The 27,845-nt window shown below is 53.7% G+C and overlaps 10 protein-coding genes across 16 annotated transcripts; 6 read left to right on the forward strand and 4 right to left on the reverse strand.

Moving 5' to 3' along the window:
- The first annotated feature begins 136 nt into the window (after positions 1-136).
- Positions 137-1,622, forward strand: H310_00915 (hypothetical protein). Its single transcript, XM_008863879.1, has 3 exons — positions 137-211; positions 265-726; positions 778-1,622. The coding sequence occupies exons 1-3, from the start codon at positions 160-162 to the stop codon at positions 1,524-1,526; spliced, it is 1,263 nt and encodes a 420-aa protein (XP_008862101.1). The 5' UTR covers positions 137-159; the 3' UTR covers positions 1,527-1,622.
- A 74-nt stretch (positions 1,623-1,696) lies between these two features.
- Positions 1,697-6,640, forward strand: H310_00916. 2 transcript variants are annotated; one of them, XM_008863880.1, is made up of 16 exons: positions 1,697-1,789; positions 1,845-2,016; positions 2,068-2,162; positions 2,228-2,939; positions 2,986-3,227; positions 3,278-3,454; positions 3,504-3,862; positions 3,916-4,146; positions 4,195-4,523; positions 4,585-4,873; positions 4,938-5,044; positions 5,095-5,419; positions 5,470-5,616; positions 5,660-5,958; positions 6,006-6,275; positions 6,324-6,640. In XM_008863880.1, the coding sequence occupies exons 1-16, from the start codon at positions 1,725-1,727 to the stop codon at positions 6,549-6,551; spliced, it is 4,047 nt and encodes a 1,348-aa protein (XP_008862102.1). In that variant the 5' UTR covers positions 1,697-1,724; the 3' UTR covers positions 6,552-6,640. The 2 variants fall into 2 exon arrangements, with proteins under 2 accessions (XP_008862102.1, XP_008862103.1); XM_008863881.1 differs by having other exon boundaries at positions 6,006-6,640.
- A 1,438-nt stretch (positions 6,641-8,078) lies between these two features.
- On the forward strand, positions 8,079-10,086 carry H310_00917 (hypothetical protein). Its single transcript, XM_008863882.1, has 7 exons — positions 8,079-8,573; positions 8,627-8,738; positions 8,797-9,032; positions 9,088-9,280; positions 9,330-9,429; positions 9,481-9,726; positions 9,773-10,086. Exons 1-7 carry the CDS (start codon positions 8,200-8,202, stop codon positions 10,000-10,002), a joined length of 1,491 nt encoding a protein of 496 aa, XP_008862104.1. The 5' UTR covers positions 8,079-8,199; the 3' UTR covers positions 10,003-10,086.
- A 694-nt stretch (positions 10,087-10,780) lies between these two features.
- On the reverse strand, positions 10,781-11,326 carry H310_00918 (hypothetical protein). The gene is made up of 2 exons (XM_008863883.1): positions 11,230-11,326; positions 10,781-11,168 (listed from the first exon to the last, which is right to left on the reverse strand). The coding sequence occupies exons 1-2, from the start codon at positions 11,293-11,295 to the stop codon at positions 10,980-10,982; spliced, it is 255 nt and encodes an 84-aa protein (XP_008862105.1). The 5' UTR covers positions 11,296-11,326; the 3' UTR covers positions 10,781-10,979.
- Positions 11,327-11,522: 196 nt separating this feature from the next.
- Positions 11,523-18,803, forward strand: H310_00919 (hypothetical protein; the record flags this gene model as incomplete). The annotated part of the gene is made up of 17 exons (XM_008863884.1): positions 11,523-13,355; positions 13,417-13,533; positions 13,587-13,724; positions 13,773-14,196; positions 14,246-14,379; positions 14,447-14,536; positions 14,589-14,762; positions 14,816-14,953; positions 14,998-15,089; positions 15,142-15,274; positions 15,325-15,489; positions 15,537-15,623; positions 15,685-15,891; positions 15,944-16,008; positions 16,056-16,211; positions 16,265-16,320; positions 16,364-18,803. The coding sequence occupies 17 exons, from the start codon at positions 11,523-11,525 to the stop codon at positions 17,590-17,592; spliced, it is 5,238 nt and encodes a 1,745-aa protein (XP_008862106.1). The 3' UTR covers positions 17,593-18,803.
- Positions 17,537-18,720, reverse strand: H310_00920 (hypothetical protein). The gene has a single exon (XM_008863885.1). It carries the CDS (start codon positions 18,679-18,681, stop codon positions 17,632-17,634), a length of 1,050 nt encoding a protein of 349 aa, XP_008862107.1. The 5' UTR covers positions 18,682-18,720; the 3' UTR covers positions 17,537-17,631.
- Positions 18,804-18,841: 38 nt separating the features above from the next.
- On the reverse strand, positions 18,842-21,330 carry H310_00921. 2 transcript variants are annotated; one of them, XM_008863886.1, is made up of 10 exons: positions 21,226-21,330; positions 21,084-21,176; positions 20,855-21,038; positions 20,672-20,807; positions 20,396-20,618; positions 20,158-20,349; positions 19,946-20,109; positions 19,604-19,904; positions 19,336-19,558; positions 18,842-19,287 (listed from the first exon to the last, which is right to left on the reverse strand). In XM_008863886.1, exons 1-10 carry the CDS (start codon positions 21,313-21,315, stop codon positions 19,166-19,168), a joined length of 1,728 nt encoding a protein of 575 aa, XP_008862108.1. In that variant the 5' UTR covers positions 21,316-21,330; the 3' UTR covers positions 18,842-19,165. The 2 variants fall into 2 exon arrangements, with proteins under 2 accessions (XP_008862108.1, XP_008862109.1); XM_008863887.1 differs by having other exon boundaries at positions 18,842-19,558.
- Positions 21,331-21,420: 90 nt separating this feature from the next.
- H310_00922 (hypothetical protein) lies at positions 21,421-24,386 on the forward strand. Of its 4 annotated transcripts, XM_008863890.1 has the most exons (10): positions 21,421-21,887; positions 21,941-22,219; positions 22,267-22,398; positions 22,448-22,930; positions 22,975-23,168; positions 23,232-23,409; positions 23,477-23,730; positions 23,806-24,008; positions 24,065-24,131; positions 24,180-24,386. In XM_008863890.1, the coding sequence occupies exons 1-10, from the start codon at positions 21,453-21,455 to the stop codon at positions 24,256-24,258; spliced, it is 2,304 nt and encodes a 767-aa protein (XP_008862112.1). In that variant the 5' UTR covers positions 21,421-21,452; the 3' UTR covers positions 24,259-24,386. The 4 variants fall into 4 exon arrangements, with proteins under 4 accessions (XP_008862112.1, XP_008862110.1, XP_008862113.1 ...); XM_008863888.1 differs by having other exon boundaries at positions 23,477-24,008; XM_008863891.1 differs by having other exon boundaries at positions 24,065-24,386.
- Positions 24,387-24,417: 31 nt separating this feature from the next.
- On the forward strand, positions 24,418-26,804 carry H310_00923. Of its 2 annotated transcripts, none has more exons than XM_008863892.1 (8): positions 24,418-24,524; positions 24,572-24,612; positions 24,653-24,961; positions 25,011-25,225; positions 25,284-25,605; positions 25,687-26,154; positions 26,207-26,280; positions 26,336-26,804. In XM_008863892.1, exons 1-8 carry the CDS (start codon positions 24,458-24,460, stop codon positions 26,469-26,471), a joined length of 1,632 nt encoding a protein of 543 aa, XP_008862114.1. In that variant the 5' UTR covers positions 24,418-24,457; the 3' UTR covers positions 26,472-26,804. The 2 variants fall into 2 exon arrangements, with proteins under 2 accessions (XP_008862114.1, XP_008862115.1); XM_008863893.1 differs by having other exon boundaries at positions 25,014-25,225.
- H310_00924 (hypothetical protein) lies at positions 26,479-27,780 on the reverse strand. The gene is made up of 4 exons (XM_008863894.1): positions 27,089-27,780; positions 26,905-27,016; positions 26,794-26,855; positions 26,479-26,738 (listed from the first exon to the last, which is right to left on the reverse strand). Exons 1-4 carry the CDS (start codon positions 27,719-27,721, stop codon positions 26,550-26,552), a joined length of 996 nt encoding a protein of 331 aa, XP_008862116.1. The 5' UTR covers positions 27,722-27,780; the 3' UTR covers positions 26,479-26,549.
- Between the last annotated feature and the right edge of the window lie 65 nt (positions 27,781-27,845).

Raw genomic sequence — 27,845 nt, forward strand, 5'->3', positions numbered from 1 at the left:
TCATAGATAGTCGCCTCTGATTGGCTGACGACAGTCATGAATCTAGCCAATCAAACGCCAGGCCGATTATAATCTGGGGTTCCAACATTATCCGGCGCAGTCGTTTCCGGATCAAAAACACGCGGTTTGCATCAATCGACCACTTGCTCCATCCTCGTAATGTCGGCCTCTAGACGCCGCTCCTCGAAAGAATACGCCGTGGCCAACGCTGGTACGTCCGCGTTGTAACTTCGATGCACAACTGAAGGAGGTGCTGCCATGTAGCTCTATTGAACGACCCCAAAACGACCGCCGAACAGGACGAAGAGACTGGGAAACTTGACATCAGCACCGTCGCGAAACCCACCGCAGAAGTGCTGCCGGACCTGCCGTCACGAGCGCGGTCGAAGAGCCGCGAATTGTCTAAAAAGCAAGGCGGGGGAAAGAAGGGGCTGTGGGGGAAACCTGAAGATCTCATTGTCCTTCCCAAGGACGAAAAACATGACCCGAACTATGATAGTGAAGAAGAGTCGGACGATGTGATTCTTGTCACGTCGTCCCCCAAGGCACGACGTCTCTCCACCACGGCCAAGGCAGCGCTGTTCGAAGGCAATGCACGAGCGTTCGGGATCAGTCCTGTCCCAGACGAGGTGAAGGCTCAAATCGAAAACATCATTGCCGAATACTTTTCAAGCGGAGACGCCGACGAAGTGCGCGTTCGCCTTGATGAGCTCTCTGTTGACACTGGTACTTGTTGTTCATCCGATCTTGTTGCGTGCTGACTGGTTTTTTAACCAGACGGCCAATTTAACTATGAACTCGTGAAGCGCGCCATCACCATGTCGATGGACAAGCACGAGCGCGAACGTGAAGCTGTGTCCCGCTTGCTCTCGGAACTGTATCTCAACGGCTTGACACCTGTCGAACTTGCCCAAGGTTTTCGCCGAGTGATCGTGTCGGCGGACGATCTGGCCCTCGACATTCCGACCGCGGTTCATATGCTTTCGATATTTGCGGCACGTGCGATTGTGGACGAAATCTTGCCGCCTCGATTCCTGGAAGACCCTGTATTAGCATCCCATGGCGAGGATGTCGTTCAAGAAGCGGTCAAGAAGCTGAGTATCAACCACGGAACTGTTCGTATGGAAAAGGGGTGGGGACCTGGTGATGGTCGACCCGTGGAAGAGCTCAAGGTTGCCATCGACCAGCTTACGAAGGAATACCTATTGTCCGGGGACCTTGAAGAAGCGTCAGCTTGTGTGCGAGAACTGAACGTTCCTCATTTCCACCACGAAGTAGTCAAGCGCGGCATCATCAACTCGTTCGAAGAAGGCAAGGAGTACACGAACGCGATCGGGTCCCTGTTGGCGTACTTGGTGAGCCAAGACATCGTGTCGACGGCGCAGCTGCGTAAAGGCGTGGACAAGGTGGCGTTGGCCCTTCCCGACATCCAGCTGGACGTTCCTGGCGCCAAGGGCTTGCTCTCGGCCCTCGTTACCCGCGCCAAGTCGGACGGGATTCTCCCTCCCGACTATCACCTGCAGTAGGAAGACAAACTCTTGAACGTTGGAAACAATCTTTTTGGACTGACGCGGCATAATTGTTCCGATAAAAAAATAACAAAAAATGGATTCTTTTTCTCATTTTATCGGTTTCCGCATCGTTTTAAACACATGTCCAATGCAAAAACACTCGTAAAACGGCTGTAACGGTTGTGTGCACATGCAATTGTAAAGGCGGCAGACATGCCAGGGCATCCTCCATCACGGCGCCGACGTCCCCCAGCAGCAGATAAGATGCCATGGTATCGGTACGGAAAAGACAATACTTCTAGTTCTGGAGCGAACTACTGACAAGTCTGGCAGGAACACGTTTGATGCAGAAGGTGTGTTGATTGACGAGGAGTCGGGAGAACTGAGTTATAAACGCCCTGGACGACAAAGCTCCTTCGATGAAACTCAAGAGCGAGAGGAGGTTGAGCGTCCCAACTATCAGCCCGCGCCACGACAGTATGCATCGACGTGGACAAAGCGGCAGGTTCGCAGCAGGCTTAACAGAATCGCGATGCAAAGCACATTTCGTTCATAGGACAAGCGATTGGACCCACTCGAGACGAAGCCTCCATCATCTTTGTCTCTTCCCCGTCCATCCTCAACCCCACAGCTCTCGTCGAAACTCCTCGGGTACTTCTGTTGCCTCGTGGAATATGTGCATGGTGGTTCATGCATGTCTTGCTTTGTCTATCCAGTCGAATGAGCTGGGACCCCGAAGTTCTCGAGATTGGAACCTTACGGAGTGAGATGGGTGACACTGTCCCTCCAAGGGACAAGCTGCGCCTCATGAGCTCGCTCAAGCTCCCATTCCGCGACAACGACCGCCACGCCGTGGACATATCCCTTTCACGACTTCGCACCAACACGCGCATCCAGGCAATTCTCAAGCGCGACGAGTCCAAATTCCATCCCCCCATCGCGAGAGACGTGTCGTTCACCCCCGTCGTCCGAGCTAGGCAGACCCTTCTGACCAAGTTTTCGTTTCATGACTCCATGTCCCATCTCCCGACGTCGATGGCCGAAGACGACGACGATGATGACCTCCACGACAAACCCGACGATCGAGTCGAGAAGGCCCAGTCCCTGTCCAAACACAACCAGGTCAAGTACTTTGGCGAGTCAGCCAAGCACGCGTTCTATGCCCACTACCACCACGTTTCGTCCAAGCAGCACCTGTTTCGGTCGAGTCCCCATCGTGCCCCTCCTTCGGAACCCTCAGAGGATGACGAGCCCACCACCGACAGATCACGCGGGACTGACATGGTCCCTCAGACACCTGCTGCCGTGGCGGCTCCCGACATTACGCCGCGGACTCGAGTGGTCGTCGGCAGTTTGTCCGACCAGCGGCCAGCGATACCGCTCATCATTCGAAAGCACACCACGAGTGTGTTTGACTTTTCGTTCCAGGTCAGAACAAATATTGTGCATGATCTGGACTTGGCGTCATGCATAGTCGCTCGGCGACGACTACATCCGGCAATTCGCGGCTTGCATCCACTCGCTGCCTTTCGTGGAGGAGATCAACGTTCGCGACAATCGACTGAGCGACGTCGGACTCGACGCGCTGCTGGTGGCCATCCATACGAATCGACTCAAGTTGCGTAAGCTCGACATTTCCGAGAACGAGATCGGGTCCGATGCGGCCAAGACGTTGCGCGTTTACATCGAATCCAACGAGTGCACGCTACGGCACTTGTACAAATAGTGCTCCGACACATGTCCGCTGCACTGACGCCATGCTGTAGGGTCATGGAGAAGTCGGATATTGACGACTTTGAATGCGCCGCGTTCATGACTGCGTTCGAAAAGAACACGAGCGTGCTCGAGCTCACGATGCCTCGCAATCGCATTGGCGAAGCCGAACAACTGAACGTTGTCCAGCCCGAGATTACGACCGGCGGCGAAGCCATTGCGAGCATGCTGTGCGTTTGTCATCCTGTGGCTGGATGGGTCACTTGACGTCGTGCCTAGTTATGTCAACGTAACGATCGCAAAATTGGACCTGAGCTGGAATCTCCTGCGCCTTGAATCGGGTGTGACGCTCGCGAAGTCACTCGAGTTCAACAAAAAGCTGTTGGAGCTCCATGTTGCGTACAACGCGTGCGGCGACGCCGGTGCCATGATGTTTGGCCATGTTCTGACCATCAACACAACACTAAGAACCCTTGACTTAAGCTACAACAATGTTGGATGCCGCGGGGCGTTGGTGCTGGCGAGTGCCGCAAGCAAGACTAAGACCCTCCGGCACTTGCTCCTAAACGGCAACAACATCGGGAAGGAAGGAGGGCGGGCCCTCATGTTTGCCATGTGTTCGACGCAAACAGACCAGGGTTCGTGTGCCATGGCACACGAGAAGGAGACGTTCCAAGCCTTGGCTGGCTAGGGTGCGATATTGAGATTACGGGATGCAACCTCGCGTCGACGAATCAAGGAAAGAGCGGCAAAGGAAAGATCTTCGACCCGACCGACCCCGCGGGCGAATACTCGTTGGAATTGACGGATCCATTCGACCAAATGATCGCCACGGAACTCCTTCGCCTCGCGACCAACAAGAAGGGCTGTCGGTTTGAAAAACTCAAGCACCATTCACGCCTCGAGCGTGTGAAGAATAAAGGTTCGAAGCACGCACAGCACACTCGACTCATGGGCCATGTCTCGACAGGCACGGTGATCCAGCTCGTCCACCCGACTCCATCGACCGTCTTCAACAGTCCCCTCGATGTCTTTTATACAAATTCCATCGCCAAACACCGAGGTCGAATCGACAACCTGCAGGTGGACGTGTTTGCGTTGGCGGCGGTATTTCGCGCGCTGCATATGGCTCCAAGCGTCGAGATGCTGCAAGAGATCTTGACCCACATGAACGCGCACTGGACGGCCGACTTGGACGAGCAAGACTTTAGCTGCCAGTTCTTCCACTCTCTCTTTGAAATCACAGACGTGGACGGGTCGGGGGGGCTGGACGCCGTCGAGCTCAAGCGCATCATGGATGTGCGTTCGTTAGCATCGCGTGTCCATGGTGCGAATCTACTGAAGCAGTCCTTACGAGTAGAATCTCGGGTCGCCCATGACGGACCACGACGCGGCGCTCGCGATTGCCCAATACGACCTCGACAGCAGCGGAACGATCGAAGACTTTGAATTTGTCGAACTGATGAACGCCCATGTCCGGTTTCAAGCGTTCGGATCCAAACATTCCCTCGCCGGCCTCGATCCAAATCGGTTTGCGTTGCGCGATGCCGCGTCAAATCAAATCTGGCACATCCCGATCGAAGGCCGGCTCGAAGTCTCGTTCGTGTACGAGCGCGAAGCGGTGCTGGACGTGCACGACGCCAAGAACCGTACGTTTTGCAGTTGTGTGGTCCATCGCGTTGTTGCATGAGCAATTCCATGGTTGGTACACAGGCATTACGGACGCCGGGATTGCCCAGTTGATTCGAAACATTCACCTGCAAGCAAAAAGCCCGCAAGAGAAGCTCGAGATGCTCTTTTTTGCCATCAACGATTCCGAAGTCGGTCGATGCAGTCGTTCCTGGGCTCATGTTTGGTTGCACTCGGGTAGATCTTGTTTTCCGCGGCACAGGCGTACGAGTTGCTCGAGCGGTGCGGGGGCCTAACGCAAGATGTTCGCGTCAAGGCAGTGAGCCACGCACTGTTCCAAATGATCACGGCGAAAGATGCTCAGCGACTTGTCTCGACGACGCTCAACCTGCGGGAACGCGCCAAGCTCAAGGTCGACTTGGGCAATGCCTATGCCGTCATCATGGGAAACCCAACCGCGCACTTTGCGTTGGATTTGGTCAACAAAGCGGATCGTTGGGTCGCGCAGAAACTGGTCGAGACAGCTCAAACTGAGAAGAAGCTCTCGATTGCGTCCAAGCGCGGTGGTGCGAGTGTTTCGCCGCATCGTAGCCAGTCATTGTACGCGTTGTGGTAGACACGTCGCAGCACATGAACTGGGAAAATTTCCGAAACGAGACGCTCGAAGGAGAAAAGTTTGTCCTGACAACGTCGTTCTTCAACTCGCTTCCGCAGTGCGGTCGCCTCGAATTCGACTACGTGTCCACAAGTCGGCCCCCAAAAGGTAGGTCGAGTCGTCGCGTGAATAGAACGAGTCATCTTTGCAGGCTCCAAGGCACTGAGCAACCGACGGTACGAGCAGCTCGTCAAGGAGCTCGCCAAGGACTGTGTCATCATCGACATCCCGGAGGGTGGAGACCAGCCACACGTGCCGCTCGACCCCGTGGCACGGGCGCAGCAGCGTTGGAAAAAGCTGCGCGATTACGTCCGCCACAATCAGTTTGTAAACATGATCAACTACGCAAGGTCGCACATTTTTCGCATCAAGAACTGCCGCGACGAAGTGCGTCTCAAGTTGGTCCAGATCGAAACGGCGGTCAGTGATCGATACCTTACTGCGGAGCAGGTTTGACGTCGTCCATATTCGGGTCAACTGCTGAGGATTGCATGCAGGCAAGTCGCATTGTCATGAGCATGCCTAGCGGATTCCACGGCCGAGTTGAAGCGGCGCGGGTGCTGTTTGCCCGACTCGTCGACGTCGGCAATTTTTGCGAGATATTTGACCTGCTCGATCGAAACGACCAGGCGGAGCTGATCAAGTCTCTCGGGTGGCTGAACGTGTTCAACCCTGAAAAGCCCGACCGGTTCTATGAATTGGACTTGAGTGTCCTGGAAGATTACAACATGGCTAAAATTCTCATTCGCCTCGCTGTCATCGAAGAGGTGCGGACACGACCGGTACCGAGACAAACGACTCCCTTGATGCCATAGGGAGACAACTGGCTGGACGGATATACGTACTCGCCGTCAAAAACCGAACCACCGTTTCCGCATTGGATCCTGCCTGCGTCTTGGGATGCAGATGATACGGGCAAAGGCGAAGGGCCTCGCCGCACTGGCGTCCTTCGATTGACATTTACGTCAAAGCTCGAGGACGGTTGCATTCCCGACTGGGACGCCCGCAAAGAAATCAAATCCCGGGTCTTGTGTGGACCGTAACCCCAGCTACATCACCTCTTGTCGCATGGACTTGCGTGACGAGCGTCGAGATAATGCAGCAAACGACCGCTTGGGCGTCTGAAAATGTGCGTTTTGGCTTCGAATCAGCGGACGCCACACAGGTGGCCAACGACAGATATCCTGCCATGCAGACATTGCACTCCACATGTTGTGTGCGACAGAGTCGAAAACTATCAGCAAGCCACTCTCTCGTCGTTGCTGCCAGCGCAACTTATCCAGCTCGTCGTAGAGTAGGGAAGGCAGTTTGTGCCACCCCAAGATCACTTAAACGCAAGAACACTTGGCGTCAAGAGGCAATTGCGAAATGTGGTGCTCGTATGCACACAGGACTCAGGCACACATTTACGACCACGCCAGGCCACGCAGGATCCCTTCCTTCTGGAATCCACCATGCAGTTGGGGGGTTCATCTCACGCTGGCTTTGGGACAGCACTCGTTTCAAGTCATCCTGTTGAGTCCTCCACCATCGAAGGCGCGGATGGTGATGCGCGAACGATTTCGACTTTGTTGGCTCCTTTGCATTGCTTTACTTGGCCATCAATTGCAAGTACGATCATCAATTGCAAGTACGATCGGCCATCCGCACATGCCGGTGAGTCACCAGATCAGCCCATGGAGCAGGCGACGATCCCTCCGGCACGACAATGCGCAGGATGCGAAGGGTCGAATGCCCCATTCCGAGAGTCTTACGAAACAAGTCGCGTGAGATTACATCGCTTATCCGTCGACATCACGCATGTCGACTGGATGGTCACTTGGCGGCAAAAGACGAAGATTGTGAAACGTCACATAACCTTCGAAGATATCAAATCGACCAATGCAACGAGTTTGGGTAGAGCAAAAGACAGAACGCGGCTCGATCGGAAGGTCGAACAGGATGTACCAAGAGTGTTGTCAAGATTACATCGTATCATTCGCATAGTTGCGTTTTGTAGGACCTCCATGGAGCTCGATGATCTTCGTCCTGGAAACTCGAAGCGCGCTACTGAAAGCATGCAACCGAATTTTTGAGTCGGAGTTGGACCTTTTTCGAAACCCCAGTTTGAGTCGGTGTTTTGTTTTGTCGCCAACTCGGACATTTTCAAAAACTCAAAATTTTGGTCGACATTCTAAAAATTCCTCTTGCATTTCGAGAACACGACAAATTGGAAAAAAGTTGGTCAATTTTCTGTTGACCAATCAGTGGAGTTTACCCCAAAATCCTCGAGTGTGGAACTCGAACGTGTTTTTCTCACGTTCAGCGAAGGTTTTGGTTGACGTGAAATTTCTTGAATTATCCTGTTCGTGTACAGTCTAGTCTATTTATTCCATGGCACTCTAACCAACCATGTACTTGAAAATTGTATTGTGTACGGAGACATATAAACTCATCAAACTTTGCTCAATTTAACTCGCCTGGATTCATTTTATATATATTTTCTTTTTCGCACAAGGCAATTTGCATGACTGGATGTAAATATAACGTTTCCATGTCATGAATGAACAATACTACAATGGATTTGGTCGAAATACTCCCAAATTGCAAACTAACATGGCAAGATGTTCACGACACGGCGATGTAAAGGCGCCGTGACTCACGAGAGAGGCAAGCGGACCACTTCACCACTTACCTCGAACGTGTTGAACTATGCGCGCTGTGTGGACTGCCTTGTTGACTTGTGCCGCGTTGGTTGGTGCCCAGACGCCTCCCGCCTCTGGGTGGGTGAACCCTCTCGTTGCCAAGGGCTCCAAGTTTTTTGACTCGGTGACCGGGTCCGAATTCCGAGTCAAGGGCATTGCGTTGTACCCCCGCGCGAATACAGGCAAGAAATTCAGCGCGAACTCGGTCGACTGGTTCACGGACGACATGGAGTCGATCTGGCGACCCCAATTGGAACACCTCAAAGCGTTGGGCGTCAACACGATTCGCATGTATGCCATCGACCCCACCTTGCCGCATGACAAGTTTATGTGTGAGCTCAACAAGCTCGGCATGTACGCCTTTGTCGGGATGTCTGCAATGTAAGTTCACTCTACGTGCGACGAGATGGAATCTCACCAGCACCGCGATGCAGCTGTGAAGGGTGCTATATCCTGGACGAAGAAGCCCCCAAGTGCTACACGGACGCGATGTTTACGCGTGCCATGCAAATTTACAACGCATTTGCGGTGTACGACAACGTGATTGTACGCCGCATTCTCCATCATCGCGCAGAGTCTGACATGACCCATGCTTCACTGGCAGGGGTTTTCCGTCGGGAACGAAAACAATTTAGGCAAGTTGATCGAAAAGTCGGCGCCATGTGTCAAAGCGCTCATCCGCGATGTCCGTACTTACGCCGACAAGTGCACGGGATTCCTTCGCAACGTCCCCATCGGTCTCGACAACGCCGACATTGACACACCGACGCATCCTCGTGCGAGCTGGCTCGGCTACTACGACTGCGTCAAGGACTCGAACGAAAACACCCGTGCCGAGTGGTGCGCCATGTTGTGATGGGCAAATGCGACTGATCAACGTACCCATGGATGGCAGGATCGGGTTCAACCCGTACGTGGAATGCGACCCGACGACCCATTTGACGTACGCACAATCGGTGGGGCTTCAGAAGCTCATGGCGGACTACAAGAAGGCCAATTATCCCCGCCCGATTGTGTTTGGCGAGTTCGGTTGCATCGAGATCAATAACACAATCGGGGGCATCGAGCAACAGCGCACTTTCTACGACGTACGACCGATGGTGGCTCACGGATCTCCACGACTGACTGGTGTTGTAGGCCAAGTGGATGAACGAAGAGCCCGAGATGACGGACCTCATTGTCGGTGGCATTGCGTTCGAGTACAGCGTCGAAAAAGACAACTTGATCGACAAGACGGGTTGGTTATGAAGCAACGATGGATTGGTTCTTCATGGATGGATGGCTGTAGCGACGCCGCCATTTGCCGGCAAGGACGCTGGTCGGTACGGCGTTGGGTACTTCAGCCCCGACAACTGCGACCACGACGCAATCCCGTGCAAGTATTCCAGGTACCCCGAGTTTGACAACCTCGCCAAGGCGTACAACTCGACCAAGCCGTCCACTGTCACGATCAAGTCGTTCGTCCCGACCCGGAACGAAGCCATGGCTTGCCCCGCCGACTTTCCCACCGTGGCCCTTCCCCCGCGCCCCAACGGTGTGTGCTTTGTCTCGTCAGTACGGCTCACAAATCTTCGTTGCAGTCAAAATTTTCGAGTGCTCTGTGTACCAACCCAAATGCAACGGCGGGTTGTCCAACAAGCAAGCAGTCAAGCCGGACGCGTCGACTGCGGCGCCCAAGAAACCTTTTGGTCCTGCTGCGACAACTGCCGAACCAGGCTCACCGTCCACCCCTGGCGCCAACGCCGCAGCGCCAACCGCGCTCGCCCTTGCTGCCATTGGAGCATGTGCCGCCATGATCCAAGGGGCCTGAGTCGTGACGTCATTGAAACGTCGCTTGGGTTGCCCATGATTTAACTATCACAATAATTTTGTCACCGCGATTGTAAACGTAAGATGAGTGAAAGGAGGCGGCTTGTGCAGCCGATGCAAGTGCTGTAGCCAGCGTACGCCAGTCTAAATTCGAGTGAGATTGGCGACACCTTAGGGAATCGCAGCTTCCGCTGGGCGAAGTCAGTGTTAGCAATACAGCCATAGACAAGCAAAGCTCTCGCAGTGACCTGCACAACGGAGTGCTTGCTACCGTATGTCCTGCTTTCTTAACTCGCAAGTTCACCTGCACGGCGATTTATGTGTGGCGAGCAGTCACCCGAAAACCCTGATGCCCCGGTTTTGGTATGCACCGGTGAATCATCTCTTTCAGTAGAACCGCTTCAAGCCTCCAACTTTCAGTGGTAGCAAAGCAGTTATCCGAGACAAGCACCACCGCGTGCTACAACGAGTTTGATGGGTCCAACCATCCTGGCCCCCAGTCGCACGCGCCGATGCATGTCCAAAACACGGACACACGGACGCAGCCGCGGCTATGGCCGCGCAGCCCACGTCAGAGTCGATCCAGGGAAACCACTGGTACACGGTCGCTCCCGGCATACTCGTTGTGACATTTCTCGGGCGGAGCGTCGTCGATGGCGTCCGTGTTGCCCGCCGTCAAGCCATGACCACGAGATCGCTACACGAGACCGGCGTTTCCGTACCCTCGGTCTGTACGCTGTACCTACGCACGCTGACGTATACGAACATCGAAGGAGGTAGCAAGCAGTAGTGCATGTCGTGCCTTACGAGTGCAGTTAGCCCATGTGCACAGAGCGCGTCCTTTACTGGCTCAGCCATGAGATGAGAAGAATGTGACAAATGAAATCGTTGGGGTCAAACATGGCCACTGCACGAAAGTCGGCACAGCATGGCAGTCGCCAAATTCGAGATATGGAAGGCATCCATGCATGGGATGAATTACTGCAGGTTTTCCATCACGGACTTTTCGGCAGGGTACAATTTGCTGATTGCTACTTGTCGTCGCAACAGATGCAATTGCTCGTAGCCGAAGCCAAGCGACGCTGTCAAGTCGCTGTCGCGCAGACTGGCGTTGGCGCGGAAGTCAGCCTTGATGCGGCGCAAAGAATATGTGCGGAACGTGTAGTTCTACACCGCACACCGACGTCATCCTCCATCAAAATTATCCAATACATATTTATAAGAGTACCTGGAACTGCGCTGCTTCGAGAAGCAGATCCTTGTACAAGCGCAAGACTTCGGAGCGGCGGGCCATGGCGGTCGAGTTGGCGAATACCACAGAAGACTCGGCCAAATGTCCCTTCTCTGATTGGTCGAGTTGGGATTCCTTTTGTCCAATCATCAAGGACAATTTTCTAACACTTTACCGTATACTTTACGCCAAGGTCGAACAAGTACGACGACCTTATGTACGATATTGAAGGTTCAGGTTGGCAGCGAACCGTTGCGCAATTCCACTGAGGCGCCGACCGCGGCACCACGATGAGCAGCATGCAGCAGCTCATGGAACACTTACGCAAAATCGAGTCGGGGAAACCAACCAACACAAGGGTCCTTCGGACGTTCCAGGAACGGCATTGTGCAGACATGACGGGTGAGGTCACTTGCACCGACGGCAACATCGAAGCCACTATCAACCCACACGACATATATTCCCTTCTGTCACAAGGAAAAGTGCCGCGCAAGTCGAAGCAAGCCGTACCAAATAAGAAAACATCTTCAAAGACAACGCAACGACGGTCTGTTGCACCTCCAGCCATCGTCGTACCACTGGACGTACGCCGCGACACCTTGCACTCACAGATGGCGCACCTTCTCCTTCCACAGCCGCAGCTAACCACCGCTTCCATCGTTCCTCAGCCCGTGACACCGCCCAAGCTAACTGCGGCACCCATCAACAGCGCTATTCAAATGCAGCTCAGTCGAGAGCAGGCAGTTGAAGTGAAAGCACTTCGTCAAGCGTCCGACAAAGTTGCCGCAACTTTATCCACCGCTCAAGCTATTATTCCACTGTCGTTTTTGCTTGAACGCAATCTGAAGACCCTTTGTCAATCGAAAGCGGGGGCGATCATCCAAGCTGCGTTCCATACGTTCATGCTGCACTTCTACGTTGACGCATGGCAGCACTGGAAGGCATTTGTTGGGGCGTCGCGCGAAGCAGAACGAGTGGCGGCAGCGTCCCTTCTCGCCCGCGTATACCGCGGCCATCGCACTCGCAAGGCATGCATCTTTTTGAGAACTGAACTTGCCGGCCTTGACAGCATGAGAACAACCGCCATCGCTCAGATTGTTTCGCGGCGATTCAAAGCAGCCTTAATCATTCAAATGTGCTTTCGACGGCATCGATTGCATCTTCGCAAAAAGGAGGTTGCTGCCCGGCATGCCGCAGCCACGCGAATACAACGACTGGCAGTGTACAATAAGCAGCGAGCGATGGCGTTGGCGAGAATGCTCCTGGACGTGAGAAAGATCCATGGTGCGCTCATGCTTCAGAAGCTGTGGCGCGGGCACTGTGGACGCCGACTATCCGCTCGTCGAAGGGTACAAGTGCGTCTGGCCAAGCGACTCGAGAAACTTAGCCAGCCCGAGCATGCCATAGCCCATCGCTTTGAAGCCCAAGGTGCGGCATTTCGCATTCAAGGCCAAGCCCGGCGGTGGCTGCAGCGCCGACGGGGTCGAGCAGCCCGCGAAGCAATTCGTGAGGCCCGCGCCAAAGAAAAGATGCGCATGTTGCTCATACGATATATCTTGCGCTTCAAACGGCGTCAGCGACGTCGCCAGATTGCTGCAGACCACGCAATCCGAACCAAAGCTGCACGACTCATCCAGCGGTGCATTTTGCAGTGGATCCAGCGCCGCAAGTGGAAGCTGCTTCGAATGGCTCGGCGCAAGCGAGAGCGGCAAGCGCGCATGGCGCTCAAGGCCAAGCAGATGAACAGAACGCACCGCGACAATGTAAAAGTTCCGTTTCGCGCGGCTGCAACCGCGTGGAAGACGCTCACCCGCACACTTGGTGGTACCAAGACGAATACGAAGGACGTCGCGGCGATTTGCATTCAGCGGGCGTGGCGCTGTGCCAAGAAACGCCACCTAGCGTACCTCAAGACGCTGTACACCAAGCTCGACAAAGCTGCTGAGAAGCGCCAGCAATTGCACCGCCACGTGACACGAATTCAAAAGCTGTGGCGGGGACGGCGAGATCGGAAGAAATGCCGCTTTTTGTGGCTCGACAAGGTAACTCGTCATGCCTTGGCTAAGTGGAAGCGGCGGCGAGCCATCCGTCGCGACGCTGCAGCCACAATAATCCAAACCAAGGTACGCAAGCCTCCACGACAGTACTTTTGCAATAATAATGACTCGAACCATGCTGGTGCAGTTTCGCGTCATGCGGGCGAAGATCGTTTCCGAAGCCGTGGCGCATATGCTGCGACGTCAAAATGCGGCTGCAACAAGCATTCAACGGTTGGTCCGAGGTCGCCAAGCTGTTCACACGGTGCCTTAAGAGCTCGCGAAAATGTGTGCTAACCTGTGGGGATCATGCTATAGGTGCAGCGGCAGCGCGAGTACTGTCGCCGCCGCGATGAAACGATGCGGTTTTGCCATATGTGCCTTGAGCGATGCGTGAAGTTTCGCCTCGATTTCTTGGTCATTCAGTCGCTCGAAGGCAACATGGGCGACCTCGTGGTACGACCAAGTAGACTTTTTTGTCATGACGGTCCATTGCTTGGCTAGAAATACCCGCTGTGGCTGAAGGACCCAGGGCTGATCCACCGAGACGACATCTCGTTTCCCATCTTCCAGATTATGTTTGCCGATTACAGCGGAATGAAGCGAGACTTATGGGCCACTCAAACCGCCAAGTCGTTTGCTGCGTTGAGATTGGACCGGTCCAAGTTCGTCAAAGTGTTCCGCGAGGCGTTTGCATCGTCCGACCGCCTGATGGACATCACATCCGAGGCCGATCGCGTCCTGGCGAAGTTGAAAGCGCATCCGTCACAATCTCGATCGTCCCTTACGTTCCCCGATTTTGTTTTTGGCATGCAAGAAATGGCCAAACTCCAGATCAAGTCGAAGAAAGCTATCGACGACGACGCCAAGGTGCTCCATTTGTTCTGGAAGCACTTGGCTGTGTCCAAGTGGAGCAAGAAGTCTAAAGGTATGGAGGGACATCCCGGCGTACCATGTTTCCGATGGGATGTGCGTAGGGCCAGACGAAATGCGAGCATACGTGCTTGCGTGGCTGGACGATCAAGCACGGTGCATTCAGCACATGGCGCGGCGGAAGCAGTACCAGGAGCGCGGGTACATCCTCATGGACTTGAAGCGGAAAGAATGGCAGGTACGCAAGTCGTCTTGACTGGTGCATAGCACGCTGAAATCCATCTCGTTATGTTTCCATCGGGCAGGAAATGCGTGCGCAAGCTGCAGCTCGTACCATCCAATGCTTGTTCCGAACTCGAGCGTCTCGGGCGTACATGCGCAAGCTGATGCAAACGGTGAGTTGGGACTTCCTTCGATGGTGGCTACATCGACGTGGGGGACGAATAGGTCTTTCGAAAGTATATCGATGCGGCCAGCGGCTTGCCGTACTGGACAAACCCCAGGACGGGATATTCGACGTGGAAGAAGCCGTCCATTCTGGGCAAAGGCGATGTCGACAGCCCTGCGATTCCGATGGCGGATGACGCAACGGAATACGCGCTCCAGTGCGAGAACTGCAATGTTTGTGTTGCGACCCCGCGGAACGATTGTGAACGTGACGGCTGCCTGCATAGATCCATCCCGTGCAGGAAATGTGCTTCCACTGCGACGAAAAGACCTGTCTCGACTGCTTTTCGATGCTCCATGCCAAGGGCAAAATGGCGACGCATCCCCACGCCCGCATCCCCACGTGCGTGTCATGTCTGTATCAGGTACTGTGCCGCTTGCCGACACAAGATGTCAAGCGTTCCTCCAGGTCGCCACGCGATACTGCGCTGCGTGCAAAGAAAACTATTGCGACAACTGCATGGCATACCTTCATACGAAAGGCACCATGGTGGACCATGTGTATGTGCTGGCATGCTTCATTTCGTGGTGCGGTCACGTCGATGGGTGGTAGGTCGGGTCCATTGATGCTCTTGTGCGTCGATTGTCGTGGCAAGCGAGCGGTCCGAGTACACTGCCACACGTGCAACAAGGACGTCTGCAAGTCGTGTGCGCAGTTTCATCCGCCCGAGTATTGCCACACTGAAGTAGGATGCAGTGTACTACGCACCACAAATAACGGACCTTTCCTGGATAGCCCCGACCATTTGAAAGCTTTCCCGTGGAAAATGAACGACAGCGGCTCGACATGATCAGAGCCAACGAGATATTCGCCGAGAACAAGCGCCTCCAAGATGCCAACGATCTCGAAGCGCTCCAAATCAAGTGTGCCATGCGCATTCAACGTGGCTGGCGTCGCAAAGTAGACCACAACTCCACCGCGAATCTCACCCATCGCTTGGTTCTTAGGTCAACTGCACGAGTGGAATGATGCAATTGATAGAGCTGCACAAAGCACAGCAAACCAATTGGGAAAAAGTCAAACGAGATCGAAACGTACTCCAGCTTGTCCAAAAAATCACGTTGACATCCATCCTTTCTGACTCCTTCGTCGTAGCGGGAGCGGCAGGTCGTGTACCGCGTGAAAGGATTGTTTGGGAAAGCCGAAGCCCTCGAAACAGACACCCCCACGCAAAAGATTCTGCGGCGACTAAACATCTTTACTCGCCATCAGATTGAAGCTCGAGCGCATGCGCTAAACATCGCCGTCGATGAATATGTCCACTTGGGAGTTCTCTTACCGGGGGTTGCGTCGGTTGCCGAGGTACGACCAGTGCTCGGCCATGGAAGTACTCATCGTGCGGGCGGGTGTGCAGGGGAGTGATCAAATCGAGACGAGCGAAGACTTGCGAGGGTGGCTTGTTCCGGCCCAAGCCCTTCGGTGCGTGAGCTGCGGCTGGCTCGGTTGAACGTCCGCGATGTTTGCAGGATTCAAGGGCATGTTGTATACGCACAAGTTGTGGAATCGATCGGGGAAACCTTCGTCCAACTCAGTGCGCCATTCAACCATCCGAGTGTCGTAAAGAGCCCGTTGTACTCGGTCGAGTTTTCGCTGGATCACCCAACAAAGCTCAAACACGTCGCGTACGACCGACGGATCATATGGACGGGACCGATGAAATGAATGGCTGTAGTAGCGCGCATGCCGTCAAAGTACGCAACTTCAAGGAATGCAAAGCCGTGACGAACTCACGTACGCGCACGACAGCTTGGAACGGTTCGAACTCTTTTTGTAGTTCGTCACGTCGGGAAAGCAGCGCAGTCGCTGTCCCACCGCTTCGACGAAGACTCGTTCCTAGGCCGCGTGCTGACGGGGACAGCGCAGCGTATCCAAAAGTCGCTTCAGCGCCAGAAATTCAACCAGTCCAAGCGAGAGCGGGAGATTTCAATGCTGAGCATGCAACGGTCGTCCCGTGACCGGCACGTGCATTCCCTGCGACGAGAGCAATCGCAACGGTGGGAGGAAGAGACGACGCAACGGCGGGCATCCATTCGACGCACCGAGTCCGCGGGATGGACAGCACAACCTGTTTCGGCATCGGGACCCTCCATCGACACTGGAATACGTGATTCAAGCCCCCTACCGCCCCCCGCGACTGATACACATCCTGCCAGTCCCGTCTCGGCCGCAGATGGTCCAGCATTCGCAGCTTTGACGGAGTTCATGCCTCCAAGCTCTTCTGTACATCTCGACGAGGTGGCATCCTATCCCGCCATGACGCCATCCATTCCGATTGAAACCAACACGGATGGAAGATATCCACTCAAAGATGGCACACCCATGGATGCAACTAGCCAAACACCTCTAAAAGATTCGCCACTCCATGCGGAATCAACCGCCGCACCAAGCAACCACGTCGACCTCGCCTCCACGTACCTAGATGGCCCTTCGTCGTACAGTCCTTCCGCCGCCGCGAGCAATGACGTGTCGGCACCGCCACATGAACTCTCGACGGACACCATGGCAATGTATGGCACCCAACAACCTGACTCGGGTACACTTGCTACCACAGAGTCTGTTTCGTACAGCTACCCACAGACATACGACGACACAGCTTATGCCTCGCAGAGCTATGCCCACTACCAGCAGTCTTGGGACCCGTACGCTCCAGGAGCCGGCGACGACCTGTTATGTGCATCACCTATTGACCCCCCTCAAGGCAACGATGAATTGGATTACGCCCAATACAGCTATGATCCTGGCCAAGGCTACACTAACGACGAGCACCAAGGCTATGAGCTACAAGACGGCTACCAGGCGTACTATGACAGCTACGACCAGGCGTACGATCAGCAGAGCTATTCCTATCAGCCTGACAACATGGAGCCGTACGACCGAACCGACGCATACGCAGAGGACCCCGCAGCACCGGTCGACAGCGACTGGCAAGAAGCGCACGATCCTGCGTCCGGACTGGTGTACTATTATAATTCGCGCACGGGCGAGTCGGTGTGGCAGACATGACTTTTCTCGGCATGCCCACACGTTTAAAATTAGATGATTTTACTTGCGCCCTCGCTTTTGAATCGCTTTGCCTCGCGAGACTTTGCCAGGTCGCGACTTGGCGCCGGCGGGCTTCTTCCCGCCGCCTCGTTTGCCCACGCCTTCGTTGTTGCGGCTACGGCTGAACGACGAAAAGTCATTCGTGCTCTTCTTGTCATTCTTTTTATGCGTAAACTTGGTCTTGCCACCCGACCCGTACTTCTTGTTGTGAGCTTCGCGCTTAAAGTTCTTCTTGCCACGACCGCCCTTGTCGGCGGCGTCGCGCGGACGCTTGTTGCTGCCCGCACCTTCCAGCATCTTTTCAAAGCTCTCGTCATCGTCAACACCGCCGACAGCCGACGCTGCGTTGGTATTTTTCCGCTTCTTCCACTGCTTGACTGCTTCCAACGTGTCGTTCTTTTCCTTGAGACGCTTCTTGGCCTTTTGCGACTGCAGCTCCTTCGCCACCTTCTTGTGTGCCTGGGATTTCTTGCGCTCCTCGACTGCATTCATCTTCTTTTGTTCGAAGATCAACTTGTCCTTGACACGGGCCATGTGTGCGTCGCTCTTGAGCATTTCGGCAAAGTAATCATCCGGGCGCTTGTACGGAATATTCTCCTTGAGCAGGCGCTCCTTTGCATCCTTCACGGACGCCAGCGTTTGGTTGTAGAATGCGACTTCGCGTTTCAGGTCGTCGTGCGCATTCTCGAGTTCGAGCACGTGCGACGAAGTGTCGAGGGTTTCGACCCACTTGAACTTTGAGCTCAAGTCAAGCTCTTTGGCAAGTTTCACCATCGCGTCTTTGTTGTAGATGGTCGTCGTGTTGGCTTTCTTCTTCTCCGCTTGCATCTCCTCGACTAAGCGGCGTTCGATCTCTGCTTCGTCATCGTCTTCGTCCTCTTCCTCGTCGTCGTCGTCGCTGTGTTTGCCGTCCGGACGAGCCGACATGACGGGGGTGTTGAGGATTTCAACCTCTGTGGCATCTTCTACATTGACCAACGAGGACACGCTCCGTCCAACTACCGCGAGTTGGTCCTTCTTCTGGCCGCCGCGCTTGCTTCCTTTGCCCATCGCCGTGTTGAATCCAATTTTGGTGAGTTCAACTCAAGCCGTCGCACCAACCATTCGCCCGACCAAACGATCTACGTTGTTGAATGGTCACTTAATGGCCAATCAAATCGTCGGTATTCTTTCTTTTCATCCAATCAAATATCCTTTTACACACACGAGATGGGGCAATTTGCATTGTTGGACTTATTGTTAGCTGGGGGCAACATGTAACTCTGACTGGGGGCGACGACCACCGAGGGGTCTCGGGGCCATCGTTCTTCCAGCTATCGTCAAGAGGGGTCTTGCCTGAAAGGTGTCGAGGTCGTCATGGTGACGGCTTGGACGTTGGTTGAAATATCCATCGTCCACACAACCCGACAATTTGGCGGTGTGTCCCCTGGCATAGCTCTCCAAAGTGGCATCTTTCCAGCGGGAAATCGTTCGGCATGCCGTTCCCTGCTCCAATGGACAACACATTGTCGAGTAAATAAGCCACGTGTGGCAGTTAAAACGTTTGCAATTCCAGTAGTTCTTCGGCATGGCGCGATTCAATGCGCCGGATTTCGTCTTCGCACTCGTCGATTTGCTCCTGCAACTTTTCGCACAGACTCTCGAAGTGCAACTTTTCTACAGCCACACGCGAGAGGTGTCACACAGCATCGTCGCATCACGTACCTTGTGTCACCTTCTGCGTTGTGTCCAACGATGCTTTCAACTCCGCCCGCACATCGGCGAGCTTCACCTCGTACGAGGCCTTCATGCTGTCCAGCTGTTTATTGAGCTCGTGGGCAAGCTCCCGGCGCAACTGCATTTCCTGCTGGACATACTCGGCGTCTTTGGTCAGCAATTCGTCTTTCAACTGGTCAATCTCGTCGCGAAGTATTTGAATGTCATGCTCCTAGCCACAAAAATAATGCTTCCATCCCAGCTCTCATGGGAATACCGTGATGCGCTTCTTTGAGACAGGCCTAACTACAGCGAGGGACGCCCTCGCCTTTGCCCGTGCATTCAACGTAGTTGTTGTTGGTGCAGATTCAACTTCTTTCCCGCTGCTTTCTCGTGTCGAAGCCGGCACGGGAATTCGTTGGATGGAGGTGCGGCTTCGAATCGATCCTCGCTCTTTTATCATAGGCAGATAAGTTGCCTCTGTCTTGGTACGACTCGCACCATCTTTCGACGGCATGGAAGGTCGTTTGCGCTTCTTGTGACCGTCCGTGCCATATTCAGTTTTCACTTGCACCGGTCTACAATGCGAATCAAGGACTGGCCATGGCGCACAACCTACCGTCGGGACAAGAGAGTTTTCGAAGGCGCTGTTACAACTTCTTTTGCAATTGCACTGTACTGCAGTGTCCGCAACGTCTCGTCAAATTCGTCCGTCGACGGGTTCACGGTCACTATCATAATGATGCGTCCGGCTTGTTTACACACGAACGACGCTTGAAAGAGCTAGGTTCATCGCTCAGAAGTCGAACAACTGCTTTCTGGCATCTATACCCGAGTGAGTTTGGACGAGCGAAAGGGTACAGGTCGCTCCGACTTGGGATGGAGCTGGTTGAAGCGCAGCGTTTCCAAGCATCGGTTCAAGTTCATGAGGGACCCGTTGATTTTGCTGGCTTCTTGCAGTCGTAGTCCGGACGCCCCGGTCTTGGCGCCGCGTTCGCAGCCTGCCAAATCGACGATCGATATCTGACGGACGCGATGAGGCAAGGAAGGTTTTTTTTTGGCACAGCACCTTGCTGAACAGCGTGGTCGGGTGTTCGTTGTGATATAGCTGAAGGGAAAATACACAGTGGCTGCGACTCGAGTCGGTATTGCATTTGGTCTCGCCGACCTGGCGATTCTTTTGACCACATTCCAAGAGCATCTTGGCTTCCTCAAACGACTTGATTGGGCGCTCTTCCAAATCCTTGACGTACACTCGGCCGTCCTTTTCGAGCAGATGAAGGAATATTCGCCTGAAAGCGAGAATTCAGCCGCTGACTGGATTCCCTTCGCAAGGATGCCATACCTTTGACAATTCGTGAGCAAGTCGAAAACTTTTTCGTTATAAATTTCCAAGTACGAAGCTGTGATACGAAACTTGTCTGCCTTTTTGAACAATGTCAGGAGCGTCTCCGGCAAGATGCCGGGATGTTCGGGTGTTCCTATCCAACCCATGGCATCCCCAGTTCAACATGGACGACTCATGTACCCAAAATCGTGTAGGTCTTTCCCGAGTTGGTGACGCCGTATGCGAATACGAGGCCGTTTTTGCCTTCCAGCGCCTCGTCCACGATGGCATACGTAGTTTGATCGAACAGATCGCGCTGAGTTGTTTCTGGCCTGAACACTTGGGAAAAGTGAAATGTGCTCACAGACTCCGTGACGCGACTGGTCTACAATACACATTCAGCGCCAGCCATCGTAGCATGTCATGGTACCTTGGGTGGATGGGCAACGAGACAAGTATCTGACAGAACGCGAAACGTTTCGTGGTCGACTTCTCCTGTGGGTGGCCGCAGGCGAACATAGATCTACATACCAGCACATGAATACAAACAGTCCTAGCCTTCGTACACAAACTTGAACTTTGTCTCCAGGCTTGGAAACTGGAAGCGCCGCACTGTAGCTCAGCTTTCTTTGGATGTCCTGCTCTTCTGCCGTCGCGGACATGAGCACCGCCGTCACTGGATTTGAATTTTGAATCATGTGATATCCGGTTGCCAGACAAATTATCCGGTCATGAAGAATCCGGAAGGGTGTTTTTTATCCGGATGTGCAGTTTGGCGCCGACTTGACCCGCCGCCACCATGGACGACGAAGAGTATGACGAATGGGAACTCATGTACGGGAATGACATGGAAGCTGAGAATGAGATGAATGCGATGGAAAGAGCATTGTCTACGCCTGCTGCTCCTGCACCCAAACCCGCAACAGCCCTCGTGACCCCATCGACGACTTTTGTACAAAACCGTGATGCGGTTCAAATTGTTGCAATGGAGTCTTCAGAGATGGAAGTTAACAACGACATGCCAATAACATCAAGTATGGACAATCGTTTCGTCCTCCAACGACCATCGCTCGACACGCCGAGCATTGCGTGCGTGTTAGCGTCCGGGGAACGCGTTTTCATCAAGAAGAAGGTGCACGAATTTGGTTTCGAAAAAACAGCGTCGCAAAGTAAAAGCCCGCCGCAATGGAAGCTCAAATCATCAATCAAGACTCTCCTTGAGTACATTAACAAGGTTGCATTGTCATGATCGACGGTATAGATCGCTGACTATGGACTACTCACTAGCGCGCCATCGACGCCGCCGTGGAGGAAGATCGATGTCGCGAAAAGGAACAAACCAAGTCAACTTCTGTGGAATCTATCAAGGAGTCGGATCTTTGGCTGAACAAGTACAGTCCTCGGCACTTCATCGACCTGTTGAGCGACGAACGCACGAATCGCGAAGTTCTGACGTGGCTCAAGTCATGGGATCCCGTCGTGTTTCCGTCCAAAGCGACGGAGAAGCTGTCGTCAAAGATTCTGTCGGAGTCAAAGAATGCACAAGATATTCGACCAGAGCACAAAGTATCGTCGAAACGCCTTCACGAATTCACACTGCCTGTTCCATCTAGATTATCTTAATCTGTGGTCCACCGGGGGCCGGGAAGACTACCTTGGCCAGCATAGCAGCCCGCCATGCTGGGTACAATCCCATTGAAGTCAATGCAAGCGATGATCGAACGGCGGGAGTTCTTCGGGACAAGGTGCAGTTTCCATTGTTCATCACCCCTATATCGTTCAGTCGTCGAGTAGATCATCAACGCCATGGAAATGCAAGCCATATTCGGCAACAACCGGCCGAATTGCATCATTTTGGATGAAATCGACGGGGCAATGGCCGGTCAAGAGGGCAAGGGCGCCATTGCGGCGTTGCAGGCGCTGATTGCGGCCCCATACACACCACCGTCCATCAAGAAGGTGGCAACAAAGCAAAGGTCAGCCGGCGGACATCCCGTCATCCGCCCCATCATATGCATTTGCAACGATCAGTTCGCGCCAGTATTGCGGCCGCTGCGCAAACTCGCCAAGATCTTCGTCATGCACACGCCGGACTCGCGTCAGCTCGTGCAGCGGATGAAGTATATTTGCCACCAGGAAAGGGTCCAAGCGTCCAACTCGCTCTTGTCGACCCTGTGTGAGCGCGCCGACAACGACGTGCGATTTTGTCTGAATGCGCTGCAGTTTGCAAGCGCGCAGACGTCGGTGCTAACACTGTCGATGATCGACTCCATGATGGTACGCTGGCTCATTGTAGTCATGACATTTGACCCGAGCCATAGGGTCGAAAAGACCTGTCCAAGGGGGCGTACGACGTGTGGGAGACAGTGTTCTTCGAAACCAAGGACCAACAAAAGGACAAATCAACAGCGTTTGCTCGTGTTTTTGACGCGGCCGATCGGTTCGGCAGTCAGGAACTCATCCTGAATGGACTGCATGACAATCTCTTGCCCCTCGTCTTCAACGATCCAACATTGTAAAGCCCAACATTTGTTGTCCTGCATGCAATGACAATCTCAAACTAGTTTTCCCAACTTAGGACCAAAGTGAACCACGCCCTCGAGTGGATGGAATTCGCAGACCTGTGTGACACGCGCGTCAAGTCACACCAGCAATTTGCGCTTACGCCATACTGTTCGATCGCTGCAGTCGCCGTATATCGTGCGTGCTGCACGGGCTCTCGCCGCCGCATTGAGTACCCAAAGTCCAATTCCGACGTATGTGTTCCTCTTGCGCTCAAGCATGTTGACGCGTGTGATTGTGGTCGTGTTTGTTGTTTTGTAGTATCGCAAACAAGTGGAGATATCACACAGCATCTTGGACGCTTTCATTGGCAGTGGGTCAGCTCTGCGCGTGGGTAGTCGAGTGCTGGCCGTGGATGTCGTGCCAAGTGTGGTCGCGATGCTGAATCCCCCAATCAACTCATCAAAACAGGACAAACAGTCCATGGATCGCCTCGTGGCGCTTATGTCGTCACTGCAATTGTCATACAAGCAGATACAATTGCCGGGCGGAGTTGTCGACTACATATTGGAGCCGTACGTGAAGAACCTTGCAATTTACTCTGCCTTGCATGGATCACTTCTTGATGAACGATGGTGGACGGTTTGTAGATCGTTGGACAGGCTGGTTCACTACAAAGGGCTGGAGAATCGCCTTCGATTACCCCTCGGAATTCGCCAAACGATGGCAAGGGAAGTGGAGCTCGAAAATATGCGTCGTGCGGACAAGGGAACCCGTCCAGTACTCGATGACTCGACTGCCACATACATCCCTGGCGTGGAAATCGCACAAGATATCGACGTGTCGGCTCCTGGTAAGTGACACCATGCTCATCTATGTCTGGACGATGTAAGAACGTACGTGTTGCAGATGCATCCAACCCGTTTGGTCTGAAGAAACGGAAGCGTGAGGACCAATCGACTGCCAACGCCAAACGGTAAACGTTCTGATATCTGGGATGTGCTGCATGGCGCTTGCTTGGTAGGTGGCCCGTGCGGTTCAAGTTCAACGAAGGATTCACCAGCGGCATCAAACGGCCTGTGCTCGTCCAAGATTTATTGTAACTTTAAGGTTGCCGGTACCAAAATAAAGAATTGCTTCGCAAGTGAGATTCCACCGTTGTCGGCGCGACATGATGAGAACGGATGGGCCATAATGAAACCAAGGCATCGCGCTGTTGCGTGTAACTGCCCCACGTTTCGAGCGTTTCGACACTTCGACATCGCCGGGGTCGAAAAATCTTTGAAGCGTCGTTGTGTCTGGATGGGGAAATCCACCGATGGCGGAGTAGTTCCTTTGAAGCAAAAGCAACTCCAGAAACAATTCACAGGTCACCTTACGTATCGATGGATTGATGGCTGAGTATCGCCGACGCAGATACGTACCAAGAAATTCAAGCTCTCAAAGAAGTGCTCAAGGTGCTGCTACAACTTAGGACTCGGCTGACATGGACATCAGGGCTACCTTCACAAGACGCCGAGCTCAGCAGCGCCAACGCTTGATTCCTTATCGATCCGTGCTGCAGGAGGAACGACCAACCAAGATGAATGTTCAATTGACAATGCGCCACAGCCGGTCATTTCTTCGATGTTCAGACCCTCCAAGGAATCCGAGCGGATTCTCGCCAACAGCGAGCAAGGCAACATGCCGTTTCTTGAGCGCGTGAAGCTGCATGTGGATAAACACGAACAATCGACCAAGTTGTTGAAGCGGCAAGTGCAGGCAGTCGAGGACGTCGAAACAACATTTTCCCCCAATATCAACCTCGTACGTGAGGACATACTGAAGTATGCCTTATCACTTACATGCAACCCAGAAGTCCAAGCGCATGGAGCGACGAATCGACCACTTGTGGTCGTGGCAGCGCGAAAAACAAAACAAATTGGAAGCACGCAGGATTGCCGCCGAGGAGAAAGAGCTGAGTCAAGTTCAACCTGTTCCAATCTGCAGCGCCAAATCTAGCCAAATGCTGCTGCGGTGGTCGACCAACAACAGGAGCAACAACGTTCGGCCAGACAGAGTCGAAGACAGGTGTCACATGAAACTAAAGTTCTCAAACGACCCTCCTCATCACGCTTTCCTCATGCAGGCTGCATCGATATGGAGAGACGATCTGTGCCAAACGACGTGCGAGGCGACGGGAGTCTCATTGCCCTTTCCAACCCACTCTTTCGTCTCATTCGGCTCAGCTCCACCGCAACGGAGATGTACACACTCGTCTGTTTAACCTCGCTGCCAAGAAACCTCCACCAGACCCACCCGTCGTCGTCACAACAAAACACCCTTCCATCGCACCACTGGACCCACACACATCACAGCTATGCAGCCGACTGCACAACGAAGCAAATGCACACCAAGAAAAGCTGGAACAGATCCGTGCAGCTGAAGCAAGACACTTGACTCAGCTGCAGGTACTGTTGTACTCCAAATGTCGTTGAATCGATAGTAGCGAGATGGGCAGTCTTTGTGACAGATGAGGACCTTGTATCTAGAATGCCCCGAAGATCAGCGCCACGAGCTCAAGGTTGGCCCGCAACGTGAGTGTTCGAAAGCCGTCGCCCTCACCAGCGTCCCAGAACCAGCAAACACAAAAGAAACGCGTGATACCCGCCAAGGAAGCGGAGAAAGTATACCTCAAGCAAGTCCAGTGGAAACAGCAAAAAGAGGCAAGAGCGTCGCAGGAGCGGGAAGTACAACTCCAGCTCGAGATTGCAGAATGCACGTTCGCCAACCCGTATCGGCCTGAAGAGGACTCGCCCGTCAAGGGCAACGACATGTACTTTCGCAAGGCTATGGAGTGGGAGCGGCGGCGTCAGCAACTTGTGAGCGAAAAACAGCAGCGTCTGCTCGTAGAAAAGCTCAAGGACTGTACGTTCCACCCGCACACAAACCCTGCTCCAAATGAAGAGCTGGCGAAAAAGCAACCCACGCTGGACTCGATCTTGTCCAAGTTTCGTGCTGTACGACCCAGCGCCTTTCCAACTTGCCATGTTGATGCATTTCATCGTGTAGGAGCAACGTGACAACTGCCTGCGAACCCCTCCCAAACACCAAGAATGGAACCCGAACCGAGCACTTCGAGCCAGGTACGCAGCATCTACGCCTCGCATGTCTAGCTCACGCAGTCCTCGCCCTGTCCAGTCGAAATTGTTTGCGCATCTCGGCAGGAGAAGATGCCAGGATTTTGCCATATCCGTGGGAGGAGTATGTCACGGAAGACGGGTATTTGTACTACGTGAATACGTTGACGCGGGAGTCGCAGTGGGAATTTCCATAACCAAGATCGACGCATTCATGAGGCAGGGTGAATTTACTTCATTGCGTTCACACAAATAAAAGGAAAGGCGAGGGGCGATTATACCTTGCACGGCGCGACCGTATTGAGGCCAAGCCCACGGATCGTCTGGATGAACGCTGTTTCGAACGGCATGAGCTGCACCTCGGTTTGCTTGAGCGACAGCACTTGCTGCATCACGTCAATGTACTTAAGCGCCAGCAGATACCGGAGGGGGTTTTCGCCCGACCGCGACACGACTTTCGAGATCTACCACATGATCCCGATCAAACTCCAACTATAGATAGATACACGATATACAGACTTCCTTGATGCTTCGGGCTTCGGCCGTGGCTGCGTTCACGATCGCCTGCGCCTCACCGCGCGCTGTAAACAACACATCAGTCCGGCACATCGTTTGGCTCCACCGACGTACCGCGCGAGAGCGCTTGCTGGGCTTCACCTTCCGATTCTTTGATCATGCGGTCGCGGTTCCCTTCAGAATTGATGACGGTCGTTTGCTTCATGGCTTTGGCTTGGATAATAATCTATAATGGCGAGATGAGGGACGGCGTTGCGATGGATGAATGAATTGGACAAGGTTTGCCTAGCAAACGCACCTCTTTGTTGTTCAAGTCAGCCTGCTTCTTCTTCGCCAGCACTTGGCTCAACGGCCCCGCATCCACGCGTTGGATCTTGACCATAGCAATCTTCACGCCATACTGAACGGCGGCGGCATCCATCAAGCCGGACACGCGGTCCATTTGCGCCGTGTCTTCGATAATTTGATCAACGTCCAGCGAGCCCGCGACATTACGAATCTGGGCTTGGAGGAGCACGCTCAATAGATGCGGCAAGTTCTTGACAGTGTAGATGTATGTCTTGGGGCTCGTGATTGAATACTGGAGCACCGCATCGAGGAAGATGGCAGCGTTGTCGCGGGTGATCACTGGTTGCTTGGGGAAGTCGAGCACTTCGTTCTGCGTCGAGATCGTAATGATCTTGGGTCGGTCGACAAGTGTCAAGCGCTCACCGACGTTCACCACGTATTTTTGAGTGTGTTCACGAGGCTGGTCGATGAACGGAATGATGAAGTGGCAACCAGGCGATAGTGTTGTCTTGAAGTGACCAAGACGTTCGATCACCATCACTTCCTTCTCCTTGATGATCCGGATTCCTTTCAAAGCCGTGACGAGGATAAAGATCGCCACGACTATTGCCACGATAACGCCTACTGTTCCTGAGTCCGCCATGCTGATGCTGCCGCGCCAGCTCGGCCTTCCCGACGTTGGATTGGTTTTGTCTCCTGCGCTTAGCAACTATTCACAGCAGTTCAACCTTGATTTTTGTATAGATATACTAAAGTAAAGTACGAAA

This window comes from Aphanomyces invadans (assembly GCF_000520115.1).
Source record: "Aphanomyces invadans strain NJM9701 unplaced genomic scaffold supercont1.2, whole genome shotgun sequence".
Lineage (NCBI taxonomy): Eukaryota > Oomycota > Saprolegniomycetes > Saprolegniales > Verrucalvaceae > Aphanomyces > Aphanomyces invadans.